The 13,660-nt window shown below is 51.1% G+C and overlaps 5 protein-coding genes across 5 annotated transcripts; 3 read left to right on the top strand and 2 right to left on the bottom strand.

The window, feature by feature from the left end:
• Positions 1 to 20: 20 nt before the first annotated feature.
• Positions 21 to 4,479, top strand: STEHIDRAFT_158202 (uncharacterized protein; the record flags this gene model as incomplete). The annotated part of the gene is made up of 9 exons (XM_007305529.1): positions 21 to 1,393; positions 1,441 to 1,485; positions 1,540 to 1,562; positions 1,635 to 1,860; positions 1,914 to 2,822; positions 2,890 to 3,116; positions 3,184 to 3,902; positions 3,985 to 4,225; positions 4,379 to 4,479. The coding sequence occupies 9 exons, from the start codon at positions 21 to 23 to the stop codon at positions 4,477 to 4,479; spliced, it is 3,864 nt and encodes a 1,287-aa protein (XP_007305591.1).
• A 660-nt stretch (positions 4,480 to 5,139) lies between these two features.
• STEHIDRAFT_140168 (uncharacterized protein) lies at positions 5,140 to 6,817 on the bottom strand. Its single transcript, XM_007305528.1, is given in 7 exon segments — positions 5,140 to 5,556; positions 5,576 to 5,747; positions 5,811 to 5,987; positions 6,059 to 6,178; positions 6,240 to 6,385; positions 6,446 to 6,554; positions 6,619 to 6,817. 6 exon segments carry the CDS (start codon positions 6,480 to 6,482, stop codon positions 5,273 to 5,275), a joined length of 936 nt encoding a protein of 311 aa, XP_007305590.1. The 5' UTR covers positions 6,483 to 6,554; positions 6,619 to 6,817; the 3' UTR covers positions 5,140 to 5,272.
• Positions 6,818 to 7,553: 736 nt separating this feature from the next.
• Positions 7,554 to 8,155, top strand: STEHIDRAFT_158200 (uncharacterized protein; the record flags this gene model as incomplete). Its single annotated transcript, XM_007305527.1, has 4 exons — positions 7,554 to 7,597; positions 7,666 to 7,786; positions 7,860 to 8,057; positions 8,129 to 8,155. 4 exons carry the CDS (start codon positions 7,554 to 7,556, stop codon positions 8,153 to 8,155), a joined length of 390 nt encoding a protein of 129 aa, XP_007305589.1.
• A 1,930-nt stretch (positions 8,156 to 10,085) lies between these two features.
• On the top strand, positions 10,086 to 11,100 carry STEHIDRAFT_158199 (uncharacterized protein; the record flags this gene model as incomplete). Its single annotated transcript, XM_007305526.1, has 6 exons — positions 10,086 to 10,122; positions 10,194 to 10,338; positions 10,404 to 10,471; positions 10,530 to 10,622; positions 10,678 to 10,746; positions 10,823 to 11,100. The coding sequence occupies 6 exons, from the start codon at positions 10,086 to 10,088 to the stop codon at positions 11,098 to 11,100; spliced, it is 690 nt and encodes a 229-aa protein (XP_007305588.1).
• Positions 11,101 to 11,319: 219 nt separating this feature from the next.
• STEHIDRAFT_59850 (P-loop containing nucleoside triphosphate hydrolase protein) lies at positions 11,320 to 13,570 on the bottom strand (the record flags this gene model as incomplete). The annotated part of the gene is made up of 8 exons (XM_007305175.1): positions 11,320 to 11,456; positions 11,517 to 11,616; positions 11,678 to 12,038; positions 12,119 to 12,284; positions 12,351 to 12,494; positions 12,555 to 12,675; positions 12,752 to 12,993; positions 13,060 to 13,570. The coding sequence occupies 8 exons, from the start codon at positions 13,568 to 13,570 to the stop codon at positions 11,320 to 11,322; spliced, it is 1,782 nt and encodes a 593-aa protein (XP_007305237.1).
• Positions 13,571 to 13,660: the final 90 nt, after the last annotated feature.

Here is a 13,660-nt window from a genome sequence, read left to right as displayed (position 1 = left end):
AACACCCGGCGCGCCGGGCCATGCCGGGCCGCGCTCGCTCCTTTCATCCACGACTTGCGACTTGTGCGTTCCGCGACATACCTCCTTTGAGGATTGCACAATCCAATACCCTCGCCATGTATGCGCTCCGGCCGATCCAGAACTGTATGTTAGGGAAACGTCGACGCGACAATGTCGACGTCAACATCCCAGCAGAACCGCCAGCAAAGCGTCACCACCAACGCCATCTAACATCCCCACCGCCGAAACGTCAGACTCGTTTCTCGACAAGGCCTACAACCAGCCAGAACCGTTACTCGCTAAGGAATACCATAGAGCGCACCAGAAGAACCATCGCAGCAAGTACCGTTCCCATCCCAGCTCCCAATCCAGTCCCAATCCCAATCCCTCCTACGAAGCCCAACCTCAGGAAGCGTCAGCGCACCGCTGTGGACGCTGATGTTTCTGAAGTTGAACCAAAAGCAAAGCGGCATCACCAGCGCCATCTAACCTCCCCACCGCCGAAACGTCAGACTTGTTCCTCGACAAGGCCTGCGACAACCAGCCAGAACCGTTATTCGCTGAGGAATACAAGAGAACGCGTCAGAAGGAGCATCGCAGCAAGTACCGTTTCCATCCTAGCTCCTAATCCAGTCCCAGTCCCAATCCCTCCCACGAAGCCCAACCTCAGGAAGCTGCTTGTGCTCTCCTCGGAGACTGCCCAGTCGGGCTCTGTTGTAGCAGCCCAATCTTTGACTAATTTGCAGCCTAGTGCAAGGTCTTCACGTATTGGCACCCAAAATCTCGCTCTAGTTCACTCTCCCGATCATGGGCTCGCTTTGACTCGGGAACAGATTGCCGGTGATAGGCTCCTGTCTACTGAGCTGAACTCCGGGTCGAATCGACCTCACCCTGATGTTGACCATAACATACTAAGGCTCCCCATACCGGCCAATAATTTCGAACTCGTTGAAGCTACGCTCGAACATTCTGCTCGCTCTCCTTCACCCAATCCCGGCCAATCTTCTCAGCTCCGCTCGAGTTCTACGTCAATGTTCCCTCCTCACACTGTTACGCCGGGCCCCACTGCAGAAGCACCATCTACTTCCCCAAGCGTCACTCCGTGGGAAGCCTTGTCCCCTTCCCAAAAAACGCAGCATGAAACCCGGTGTCAAGAGTTATTGACTGCTTCAGAATCGAGAGATCCTGACTTTCGTTTGCAATGGGCAAACTATCACCATTTTTTCTCAGCTTGGGCTTTACACTATACAACAAACGAACGACACGCACTTCAACTTCTCCATTCGCACCCAGATCTTGGAAAGTTGACCGATGCATTTCGGCATGAACTAGGTGGCTCTCGCTCCCCACCCGAGTTGGCGCGATATTTCTATCAGCTCACTCACCACGGCAAGTTCGTTACATTCACTTTAATGATACTCTCATTGATTTGAACTGCAGAAGTGTGGCTGAATCGGCCTATTGTACCGCCGACACGAACCTATCGTACGTCAAATTCTTCGCTGCTTTGCTGTGTGAAACTGACACTATTTCCTCCAGCTTCTACTCCCCCATCCAAATTGGTGCCTCTCGCCAAAAATAGTGAGTTATACTGTCTCTTTGCCGTATGACATTGATTCTAACCTCATTCTCAGCTACGCCACAGAAGGAGGCGTACCCAGTAGTCATGAAGTGGCTCAAAATCATTTTAGAGGTTGAGTTTAAACCCTTGTTCGATTCGCTTCGTGGAGGCAACCGCATCTCCCAACGCTTTGGAGTCGACAATGGCCGCGTGACGTCTCTGACCCTGGATGATTTTGACTCCCCCCCTGCAGAGCTTTCAGCGCAAGTCAAGCGTGTTGCTGTTTATCACCAGAACACGTACGTTGCCCCTGATTGAGATCATTTGACGTTTACTTACGCCACAGTGCTAGGATTCTGACTGGAAACCAGGGGCAAGGCAAGAGCAAAACTTGCATACAGCATGCTGCGGAGACAGGTGGCTTCCTATTCGCCCTTTTCCGGGAAGAGGGGGGCCTACGCAAAACATTCCCCAACGGCTCCGCGATTTACGGCTCCCAGGACCTTCAGTTAGCAATAACGGAAATCCTGAAAAACAAGTCCAAATTTAGCGATATAGCCGAAGATCCCCAGCAAATAGAGGACAACAGGGAGGCGGTGGAACATATCGCCTTAACATTAGCCTGTAGTCGAGTCTTCGTCTTCAATGCCTTTCTTGACTGTAGGCCGGACGACATATCGCTGGAGGACTGGCTGCATGACTGGACCGCGTTTGAAGTGGCCTCTGAGTTATGTGACCCGGATCGTGCTGGGCCCCTCAAGGACATCTTCGTGCGCGTTTCCGCACTGCTTCGAAAAGCGTCTACGGAAGTACTTCACCGACTCATTCGTTTTTTCTGGCATCAAATTACATCGAAATGCCCAAGGTTCTTGAAATTTTTTCCTCTGTTGCTGGACGAGGCTAGCTTTGGCCTACTTCTATGGAACACCTCTCACTTCCGCTGTCGTGATCTCCCCGACAAACCTTGCTCAGTTCTGACTGAGATATTCCTTGTCTGGATGAAGTTGGGCATTTTCACTAGCAGCGTCTTCTCTAGTCAGAGCGGCGTATCGGCGGACACCATGAGGCGCGCTCTCGAACCTACTGCGACCCTCTTTGGCTGGAAAACAGTCGAGGTTTCCATCGAAGGTGGCTTTCGTAACTCGGAGGAACACCGGGAATTCTTACGGAACAAGCTTCAAGGCTGGGTTGACGAAAACGGTATCTCGAAAAAGTCTTTCGAAAGTTTTCTGACACGGGCAGTGACTTGGCTTCGTGGTCGGTATGTGCCATTCCAGTCTTCCATACCTCCTGAAAATATCACTCACAGCCGTTTCTTTCGCCTTCAGCTATGACTTTACAGTGTGGCTCATCGAGCTCATACTCGAGACGAGGACGAGATCTCCTCATCGCCTTTTTAGTCGTCTCGTCATCTTCTGGACCAGAGGTTGGACTGCTACGGATGCTGAACATTTCGAGTCCGCTGAACCCGAGCTTGAGGATAACGTCGAGCAGATCATGGAACGGGTAGTAGTGCATCGCATTGACTGGGATGCTTTCGATAGCTGCTCCGACGGTGAGTGATGCCTTAGCATTATCCAGTGTCATGGGAATAGTACGCTGATCGGACCCGCATTTTCTAGCTGTTAAGCAAGCTGTCTATACCATCACCTTGCACCAAACGGTGGGCGGATTTGGAACTTCGGTCACCAAAGAAATAGGCAAAATTATCGAATCTATCTTAGGAAAGCTCATCTACGATGACGGTGACGATGCCGATACAGGAATCGCAAGGTTCGACGAACCGTTGGTGTCTTCTGCGGTGAGGATCCATTGCAGGCAGGCTCTGCTCGACCATATGTCATCACACTGGTCGGCATTGGACGACCCCGTCTCGAGAGGCTTAGCTTTCGAACGCCAAATCCCAATGGTCATCGTGGATGTGCTGGGGGACTTTGCACCATTGGAGGATCTTCTCGAAATTGCCGAGGACTCGAAGTTCGCACACCTAGCAAAACGTGAATTCCGTCTGGTCAGTGTTCGCATGGACCTTGGCAAGTATGTAGCGTCGGCAGTCTCGGCGACATCGGGCCCTTGCCCCCAGCTCGCCTACAAGACAGAGACGGCCATTGATTACCTAAATTACGTCAAGACTCCCGGGGGCGCAGCAATCATTTATCCTGACAAGCTTGAAGGTCCCGACGTGCACAACGCGATACAGGATAAGAATACAGGGAAGATAGTTGATCTCGTCACACAGGCCAAGCTCAGCGTGAGCCCCGATGGGGTGAGGGGCGACGTGTGTAGAAAAGGCGTCGAGAGCCTTGAACCTAGTCGCTTCCACCAGCGATATGACAAGAAGGTGCTTACTCATTCTATTGCTGCTCTTCGATATTTTGCATCTGCTAACCTCGTATATGTCTTTCGTTTGGTTTGTATCTCAGGAGGAGGCGTGGGTTCATACGACCCAATACGGCCAGGACATTCAGAAGCAATGGAAAAAAATGAGAAAGGCACGGTGCCCAGGGTATACACCAGCTAAGATGTCAAAAGCAAAAATGGCTGCTGAGCTCAAGAAGGTTCCCGACATGATTCCTGTTCTTGCCATCGCGGGGACGCCGAAGCCGAACTTACTCAAGGAGCACAAGGATGTCGCGCTGATGAAGCTCCACCATTACTGTGACGGTCAGCATGACACGACAAGGAGGAGTGTTGACACACGCAATACAGATCAGATAATATCTTGGTTCTGCTGCCGTTGCTTTTTACCCTGTGCATTTCCCGCAAATTCATTTACATCAATGTGGTGCTTTTATCTCACTACAACGCGCGCTTCAGGCCTACGAAGCCTCTTCGGTCGCTTCGCAGCTATGAATATTCTTCGTCAGAGGCGTTATGCTCGATATTTTGCTTGGTCAAGCACGGGACTCGTCCATTGAGGTATCCATCCCCTCGATAGTTCGTATGGCTGTCGCAGACTTTGTCTTACGCTTGACACACTGAATCCAAGTGACCTCCGAGTCCATGTTCATCGCGGCTCTTGATCAGTTATGTGCTGTGCGAAAAACCATACTGCGCTCCCGTGTCGTCTCTCCACCAAAACAAAGTTGCCAGACATAATAGCTTTTGGGGGAAAGTAGTTCGTCGATGTCCTCCTCCCAAAGACCTTAACCAGGCTTCCTTACAAGGAACCTGGCAATGGTCGAGCATTGAAATTATCCATCCCCTGATATTAGCCCTAATTCGGACCCGTTTAAGAAGCTGTGCAACCTTTCCCGACAATCGAGCACACAGGTCGCCACACGGCTAGATCGCCCGGCTAATATGACAAGACAGCATAGAAATATCGGTGATATATTGAGAAATTTCCGGAAAGCAACATACAGAGGCATAATGCATAGGATCTAGGAGAAGGAATACATAAGGGACACGTCGGGAGAAGAGGCCTAGAGGACCGAATACATAAACACATTTCGAGAGAGATAAGACAACAATGAATACCAGAAAGCAGACCAAGTTTCATGATAGCCTGGGCATCGGAGGCTGAGGCCGGCTCTTCTTGAGAGCAGTAGGCCAGGTCTTACCGAAGACTCGCGAGAACAGAGACCGTGGGCACGGACACGGTGAACAAATCAAACAGAGTAAGAGTACAAGAATACGTTGACTCGATAAATCTCGAAGCCACAAGAGGTGGTATACCGCGAAACAAACCGCGAAGTGAGCGGATCGAAGTCAAACAAGCACCTTCCTCAGCTGCCACACCCTCGCCGGCAACAGCGTGACCGGACATCTACCGCTTTTCTCGACCTCCTCATACGCGCACCTATAGCAGAACACATACCCGCTCGGCAATGCCGTGGCATTCTTGATCCCTTCCCCGCAAATTGGGCATTTGCCGTACTTTCGTCCGTCGAGTTTCAGTCCTTGTGGATGCGGTCGAAGGAGGGCGGGTGGCGGGATGAATGGACCGAGCGGAGAAGATGAGAGCGTGAGCGAGCGGGCGGGGGATGAGGGAGCGGGCGGGGGAGGAGGGAGAATACCACCATTCGAGGAATTTGATGAAGAAGATTGTGGTGGGAAGGAGGAGCTTGAGGTAATCGAGGAGGAATCGAGGAGAGTTACGAAAGATGTGGCGTAAAGTGTCGAGGTGAGATTTAGGAGGAGGAGTTGTGGCCGAGGACCTTTGAGCGGCGAGGGACTCCGCGCGCTATACGTCAAGCGAAGGATAAGACTATGAGTGCGACGAAGAATGTCTTGGATGTAGACTTACGTAGTCGTCGATGCCGAGTCGACGGAGGTCGACGCCTATCCAGGATAACCACAGTCGGTAATATGGCGTCTTTTCGAATAAATATGCGACGTTGTAAACGAGAAGCCAGTGTTCGAAGCCCATGTTCAGCCATGGGTAAAGCTTCTTGTATAGTCTTCTCCATCGTCCTCGCCAGGTCTAACAGTAGCTCAATAGCTCAGTTCCTCATTCAGAGAAGGTTCTGTGGTTGACCTTCGATAGGTACATACCTCTTCTATCAGTGCACGAATTTGCCGTCCTCCCGCATCATCGATGAGATCTGAGTCAATCCCTCCGCCAAGGTCCTCGAAGTAATCCTGCGCTTTGGCACGAATGTATGGCAGGCCTACCTACACGTTCTTGACTGCTTCGTCGATGTCGCACCATACTGAAAGATACACAGGGACTTACAAGTAGGAGTAGAGAGCGCCATACCTCCCTTGTTCGTAGGTTCTCCCCTGGAAAGACCCCACTTACAGCTGTTTTAGTTCGTTCGGTCTCAAACAAAGGTCGGCGCCGGCGTTTGAGGCCATAAAAGTTCTCGGAGAAGGAGGCATCTACATTGATGTGAGCACTGAGCAATCACAACTTAAACAAAGAAGCTATACCAGACGAACTATGTTGCCTGAGATAATGCCGTTCCACGAACAGCATGATCAACGCGTAGAACTCTTCATGTCGGTTGACTATCCGGAGTAGATATCTCGGATAGCTTTACGCAAAAACCTATCCAACAAAATAAACAGTCACTTCAACATTATAATATCATCAAAATGCGAGCAAGGCATACAGAAAGGACATATTTGAGTGCAGGTTAGAGCAGGTCGCGTAGCTGTTCCTAAGCAATGAGCTCGAAACGTGACGGCTTGAGGGGGGTTTTCGCCCCCACCGATGTCGCTGAAAAACTCCGTACTGTGGGTCAAGACGCTCCCAGCAAGTCGTTCAAAGCTTGAACCTGATTAAATGCGAGGATATTCCTAGGAGTACTGCAGCAGGGAGATGGAGGAGGTCCCTGGTGAAAGCTGATTTATCGCTCTGGCGGCACGCCTTGGCAGTTGGCACGCTCTCGGCCCGCCCGTGAGTTCCTAAAAATATCCAGATCCAAAACAGGCACTTCCCCTTTCGAATTCGCGCGCACTTCGCCGTTCGCGCGTCGCGTCAAAAAAAAACATAGGTTCTACCCGTTTCGCTCAAAACATAGACAACTCCTCAACTACATGGTTTGTTTCGCAGGGATCCACGAAATCCCGTCGCACCCCTCCGCACCCACGCCTCGACCCACTCCGATGACATAACAGCCCTCCACTGTTCATCCATCCGTCCTCGTCTACGTCTACGTCTTCGCCCGCGCCATCCCACCCAAGAACCCTCCTCTCCGCGTCCTCCGACGGTCTCATCAGCTTATCAAACGCAGACGAAGAAGATGAAGACGAAGCCGTCATTCAAGTCAGTAACTGGGGATGCAGTATATCCCAAGTAGGCTGGTTTCACCAAAATCGTGGACGATCGAGGTACGTGTGGGCGGCGAGCGATATGGAGACGTTTAGTACGTGGACGCATGAGGTACGCTCTAGTTGCACTTCACTCTTTTTTTCTTTTTGGTGAGTATGTCCGGGGCTGATGTAAATGTGAGCAGTTAGACAAAGACAGGACTTCGATATTCGCAGCCCTTCGGTCCATACGGCTCAAAATACCTGGGTAACGGACTATCTCGTTGGTTGCCACATGTCCGATACCAGCGGATTGGGCGTCTTCGTAGGATCGAACGAGTATGTTCTTGCGCCTACTCTCCGTCACACGGACTAGCTATTCTGACTGACTTCTGTGCGCGGTTTAGAGGTGATATCGCACTCATCCGCAATGCAGACTACGAAGATCGGGAGGCCCCATGGGCACTCGAGCGTGTATGGTCAACGGGCCACAGTGGCGTTGTCAGGTCGATGTTATGGGATGAACGGGTACGTTTCCCTCCTTCTCTACCCTCTTCTCATTATCTCATGTCCAAATAAATCCACATCTACCAAATTATAGCACAACGTCCTCCTCACGGGCGGCGAAGACGCCCAAATCCACCTCTGGTCCGCTCCTGCCATTCCCGCTGGCTCATCGTCCGAAGACGATATCCAAATGGAGGGCGAGGAGGACGATGTTATGGGGAGTTTGAGCCCGTCGGGGAGGAAGAGAGTCTATGATCATGAAGGAGATGTGGAGATGGGGGATGTAGGGAATGTGAGTCCTGCCCAGGCCCTTGACCTCTTTGCTTTCGGATAACTGATGTTGGCTTGACTGGATGTGTGTAGGATCCGAAGAAATTGAAGCGGGGGTAGATGTTTAGTTGAATGTACGATGGATACCTCACCAAAAAGGTCCGAGTCCCGAGACGACGCTCAGCCTCGAGCTCATTACAGCAATGGACGAGGCTAGGCATGCTCAACAAGTTCAGATCGATGATCGTACACACGTTCATAGTCAATACGCGTCTTTGAGCCTTTTTTTATCTACTTTCAGGCACCATTATCCAAGTTCAAGTCGCTTGGGCTATGAACTACTGACCATGATCTACGCGCTATACCCGCTCATCAAGCAGGTCTTAATACTCGGTGCCACAGGAACGACTGATACTGCCTCTCAGCCTATCTGACATCCATTCTCATCCAGCCAACTGTCTTATCTGATGTACTTGCGCGAAGCTCACAGCCTGCGACCGTACCATTGCTTTGAAAAGGCCAGCTTACTATTGATGACTTTCCCTTCTCAGTCGAGCAGCCTCATCGGCAAGAAAAAAATCGACGAACTCGGGTCTACGTCCACTGTATCAAAGATACCGTCGAATGTCATCGTCCGTGTTTTGCAGCAGACAGAAGGCGCTGCTAGATGGTTGTCCCCCCTGACCGCTGCCTTGCCGCTGCCTACCGTCATGACCTCACCGCAAAGCCAAGAGCGTCGTTGAACTTGGTCTTGGGGGCTGCAAACCACGATGAATTTCTGCACGGAGCCAAGTTTTCCGTTCATCCGTTCCGAGCAGTCAATCAGTCCACAAGTCTTTTTTTACACCCTCGGCGCGTCAATTGACAGGTTTGATATTGATTTGCAGCGTATGTGGTCCCGAGGCTTGGCGCTAAATAACGGAGATTTTCCCCACGGGCCACGCACCTCAGGTTCGTCTCATTTGTGTGGGAAAAACTGTCTTGTTCCGTCGCCTTTTAAGTTTCTTACCTCTTCTCGTCCTTCAATCGTCCTTCAATAAGTAGACAAGCCAACATCGTCTCTCTTTCTCTCCCTCGCCTCGTCTCACACCTGCTTTGTCCCTCCAAGATGATTCGTCTCGCTGAATGATGCCACCGTCGGGATGACATCCCGGTTTATCGCCAAGGGCGAGTCTCAGGATGTCTCAGGTCAAGAAGCCTGAGCATGATCAAAGGTATTTGATGAACTGTCAAAATCCTGTCTTCGCATGGGCGCTTGTTGCAATGTTGTGTGATGGATAAGTTCGTCGATTTATCCTTCTTTGGCGTGAATAGCGGTAAAGCTGTGAGCAACGAGGACGAGCAACGGTGGCAGGTCAGTCAGGCCAGGTCTTAGTACCATGCTATATTGTCCTTTGGTTCCCAGCTGTACGAAGGTACTTTCTGTATTATGGTAATTAGTGTGCTCGCTACTCTGTCTGTTGCTCGACTTGACGAAGTCAGTCTCGATGGCTAGTTTCTGGACAGTCCGGATGATGCTCCTGTGGCCTATCTTGCACATAGAAATCGAGGCAGCCTTTATGAAGGTACGCATCATGTTCCGTGCATCGTCCTTGTTTCGCAATCGGTCCCGATCCGCGAAAACGCATTAACTGATTTTGCCTCATTCATTCTGCCTTGTGCAGGTATCACCATCTCGGGAAGGTCTCGTCTTGCAATCTTAGTGGCCGACGACCGCATCCTTGATTTCATCTCTCATGCTCTTGGTGCGCTTGTTCCGTGCCAGGCTGAATCTGACGATATGACATGCCCGGGTCGCTTGACGTGATGGTCTCCTCACAGCGGGTGTTGTGCGGACTTTTCGTGTGTCTATTTAAAAGAGAGCCCCTAGCATGGAGGACGGGGTCCTCTCAGTCCCGACTCGTCCTCTGTTTCTCTCCAGACCCAGATCGAGCTCGCTCATACACGACTTAGCCGTTGACTCGCAGTTCCCTCCAGTGACACGACCTGTTCTGAAATCCCCGTCACGTCCATACGAAGCATTTTCTGTTCTCTGTGAAGTTCATCAGCCATGGGTCTCTTTGCTCTTGCTCGTCTCATCACGTTCGGTGAGTCATAAATATTGTTTGGAAAGTGTATGCAGAGTGCTGACCATCGATTGTTCCTCCGAAGTGTATAGGTGTGACCATCCTCTTCTCCATAATCGTGATGGGTATCGCTGCCGACGTGCTCTCTCTCACCGAAGAGTACTACGATAGCTACTACATCTTCACGGCATTGGCCGTCGCCACCGCCGTCCTCTCGCTCCTCTTCATCACGCCCATGTGAGTTCCCCGCACTCTTTCGACGAGGTCTTAACTAGAGACTATTCTAACGCGCTTGTTCGTAGGCTCGTCATCGATTTCTTGAGGAAGGGTGCTTTCACCTCGATGATCATCGTCGAGGTCGGCGTGTTGAGTACGGCTTTCCTTCCATCTGCAACTCAGAAACCGTACTGATGATTTCCTATCCACAGGCTTCCTCTGGATCCTCTGGCTCGCGACGGCAGCATATGCTGCCTGGACCGATAGTCAGGTATTCGCGGGCTATTCATGTGGCGACTTCACTCGTGCGTACCACTCTGTGCATTCCCCGATTGATCGTGTATTGACCCTCCACTACAGCTATCGTCAGCCAGGCATGTAATGAATTCAAAGCTGTGGAGGCATTCGGTTTCCTAACCTGGATCCTCCGTACGTCCCTTCCCTTTCCTCCCTTCTCAGTCCCCGAAAGGAACTCTCACCTGTCCCGACGTTCCTCCAACACCAGTCATGGGCTATTCCGTCACCCTCATCGTCTTCGCCTTCATCGGCCACTCGCGCGGTAACCGCACCTGGACATCCACCCTCTCCGACGCCTCCTTCCTGTCATATGGTGCAGGTACAGGTCCCGCGGGCACGAAAGAGGCACCTGGCGGCCAACATGTGTACCCGCCTTATAACCCTAATGCTCCCGCTGGCACCCCTTATAGCTCCGTGCCGCAGGGTTCACCTGGGCCCCATAATGCGCAGATGAGCGTGGCGCATCCGGGGACACCGCAGGTTTGAGTAGCGTTGCGTGGCTGGAATGTGGTGGGGAGAAGGTTGAGGATGGGTTAGATGTGTGGGATGTATTTATTATGGTAATGAATGGATGACGATGCACGTTTCCATTTACTGGTACTTCTGTTACTGTGATGGGTTTCATGACGATTTATTTATCGATCTACAAACCCCTGAGTGTTTCGAAAGTTTCTCGAATCACAGCATCCGACTGCCTCTGAATTGTCACTTCCCAATACAGAAATCTCTAAACACTACGTCCAATACGTCTTCCACTCCAATCACCCCGGAGATCTTGCCCACCGCGTCGGCAGCGTACCGCAATTCTTCTGCCGCAAGTACGACGTCCTGCATCTCCGGCGCTAGATTGACGATATCAGGTCTGGCTGCTTAGAGGTGAGACGAAGGAAGTCGAGACTTACGCGTGTTGAGAAAAGCGTCTAGGAATCTGAGAGCGTCTTCGAGGTGGGCTTTGTGTCGCGGATGCGTGCTCACGGGCAAATCAGTCATTCCAGTGGCATTCTCCGCTTGCAGAAGGTCATATCTGACATAAACTGATTGGTTAGATGATATGAGATCCAACGGAAGGCAAGAATTCGAACCGTTGTCTGAGAGCATGAGCGAATCCGTCCATAAACTCCTGTGTACCAAGTGCCGATGTAAGGCTGACAGACCAGACCGTATTTTGTTCCCAACCGTCTATCATAATTCGAGGTGCCGATGATTTGAATGTTGGTGATTGTTGAGGTGCAGATGGTAATGGTGCGGACTCTAAGGGTAGGAGATCGGCTTTGTTCAGCAAGATGAAAGTCTGCGGTGTTATGAGGTGTCGAAGTGCTGATGGAATGGTGACGCGAATCTCATCAGAAGACTGATGCGCAGATGAAGGCGATAGAGCGTCAGGAAGGGAGAGCACAAGGATGGAGATATCGGAAGTTTGAAGCCTACGAGTGACCGAAAGGCATTGGCACCGTTAGTGAAAGGTTTTGATGAGCACAGCACGGATTCCAAGAGTGGCACGAACGTCTCCTCAGCTCTCTTTACTCCGATAGCTTCGACGATGTCTTCCGTCTTTCGCATGCCGGCTGTATCTGCAACGATAACAGGCAGACCTCCGATGTCGAGTGATAACTCGAGCACATCGCGAGTTGTCCCCGGTATGTGAGTGACAATCGCCGCCTCTCGCTGAGCTGTGAGAAGTTGTTCGTTAGTATGAAGACGCTTGTAACCGGAGAAGGGACGTAAAGACGGTTTACCCAAGAAGTTGAGCAGTGATGATTTTCCTGCGTTAGGAGGACCAAAGATAGCAAGGCGGATGCCAGATCTGAGGATTTCCCCACGTCGATTATCAGAGATAATACGCTGGATCTTGTCTCTGAGTGTTTGACCTAACGACCTGGCTGTAGGAAATCGTAATTGTCAACGATGTCGGTCAAGGGCCCTGGAGTGACATTACAAACCTTGCAGATAGACACCATCCTCGATATCCTCTCCCTCGCCGAAATCGATGAGAGCTTCGACCAGTGCAAGACACTTGATGATTTCCTTTCTGAGTCCGTCAAATACGACCTTTGCAGATCCCTGTACAGCAATTCACAGGAACCCTATATCAACAACAATTCGTGCGTGCCTAACATATGCAGAGGCTCTTACCCACCCCCGCAACTCCTAGTGCTGTCTTCCGCTGAACCTCGGTCTCTGCATCGATAAGGTCTTTGAGGCCCTCTACCTGCGTCAGATCGAGTCTTCCGCCTTCGAAAGCGCGACGGGTGAACTCTCCGGGTTGGGCTGGGCGGAGGAGAGATATGTGCGAGAGAGAGGAAAGAATCGAAGAGATGATGGCACGGCCGGAGTGTATGTGTAATTCAAGGACGTCTTCTGTAGTGAAAGACTTAGGTCCTGAAAAACGACCAAGATGAGTACTAGCCCAAGAAAGGAAGAACAAAAGCATGTTGAACCACCTACCGCGGAAAAACACAACTAGGCCGTCATCGAGAAGTTCACCGCTCTCAGAGTCAACGATGTGGCATCGTTCAAGCTTCCATGGTATAGGCAAGTGGGGATCGGAATCGATTATATTTGAGACTCGCTCAGTAGGATGATATTTCTGGTGCTCAGCCCGACGAGCTCGTGAGCTAGTTCGGACCATGCAGTGCCACACTTGCAAGGCATCTGGGCCTGAGATGCGTATGACTGCGACACCGGCTTTTCCTGGAGGAGTTGAGAGAGCATATATGGTTCTTCTCTGGGCATTAGATAAGACTAGATTATTATGTGGGAAGTCATGATTAGGGTGTCTCGCGCTAGAACCATTCGTGGACTGTAGACTCGAAAACCTCGGAGCTTGAGCAGGCAGTACGTGAGATGTGGCAGGTTTGCACGGTTCTGCGAAGTGATACGTAGCGAGGTTACTAGATAAACATCGAGAGCACTTAGCAGAGATATTTCGAACTGTTATGGCGCGTCGTGCCAACATACGACTGAGATGATGCGGCGAGAATAAAGCCAAGAACAAATTTAGTAAAAGCTGCGGTTGGCAGTTGGATGTGGCCATCACCGCCGGCTG

Source organism: Stereum hirsutum (genome assembly GCF_000264905.1).
Source record: "Stereum hirsutum FP-91666 SS1 unplaced genomic scaffold STEHIscaffold_9, whole genome shotgun sequence".
Lineage (NCBI taxonomy): Eukaryota > Fungi > Basidiomycota > Agaricomycetes > Russulales > Stereaceae > Stereum > Stereum hirsutum.
This window is presented reverse-complemented; position numbering and strand designations above follow the sequence as displayed.

Coding starts and splice junctions, on each gene's coding strand:
- STEHIDRAFT_140168 (XM_007305528.1), bottom strand. CDS start 6,482: ATGCTGTTCGTGGAACGGCATTATCTCAGGCAACATA. Junction 6,179..6,239: donor GGCGCTCTCTACTCCTACTT/GTAAGTCCCTGT, acceptor AAGAACGTGTAG/GTAGGCCTGCCATACATTCG. Junction 5,748..5,810: donor GACTCGGCATCGACGACTAC/GTAAGTCTACAT, acceptor CTTGACGTATAG/CGCGCGGAGTCCCTCGCCGC.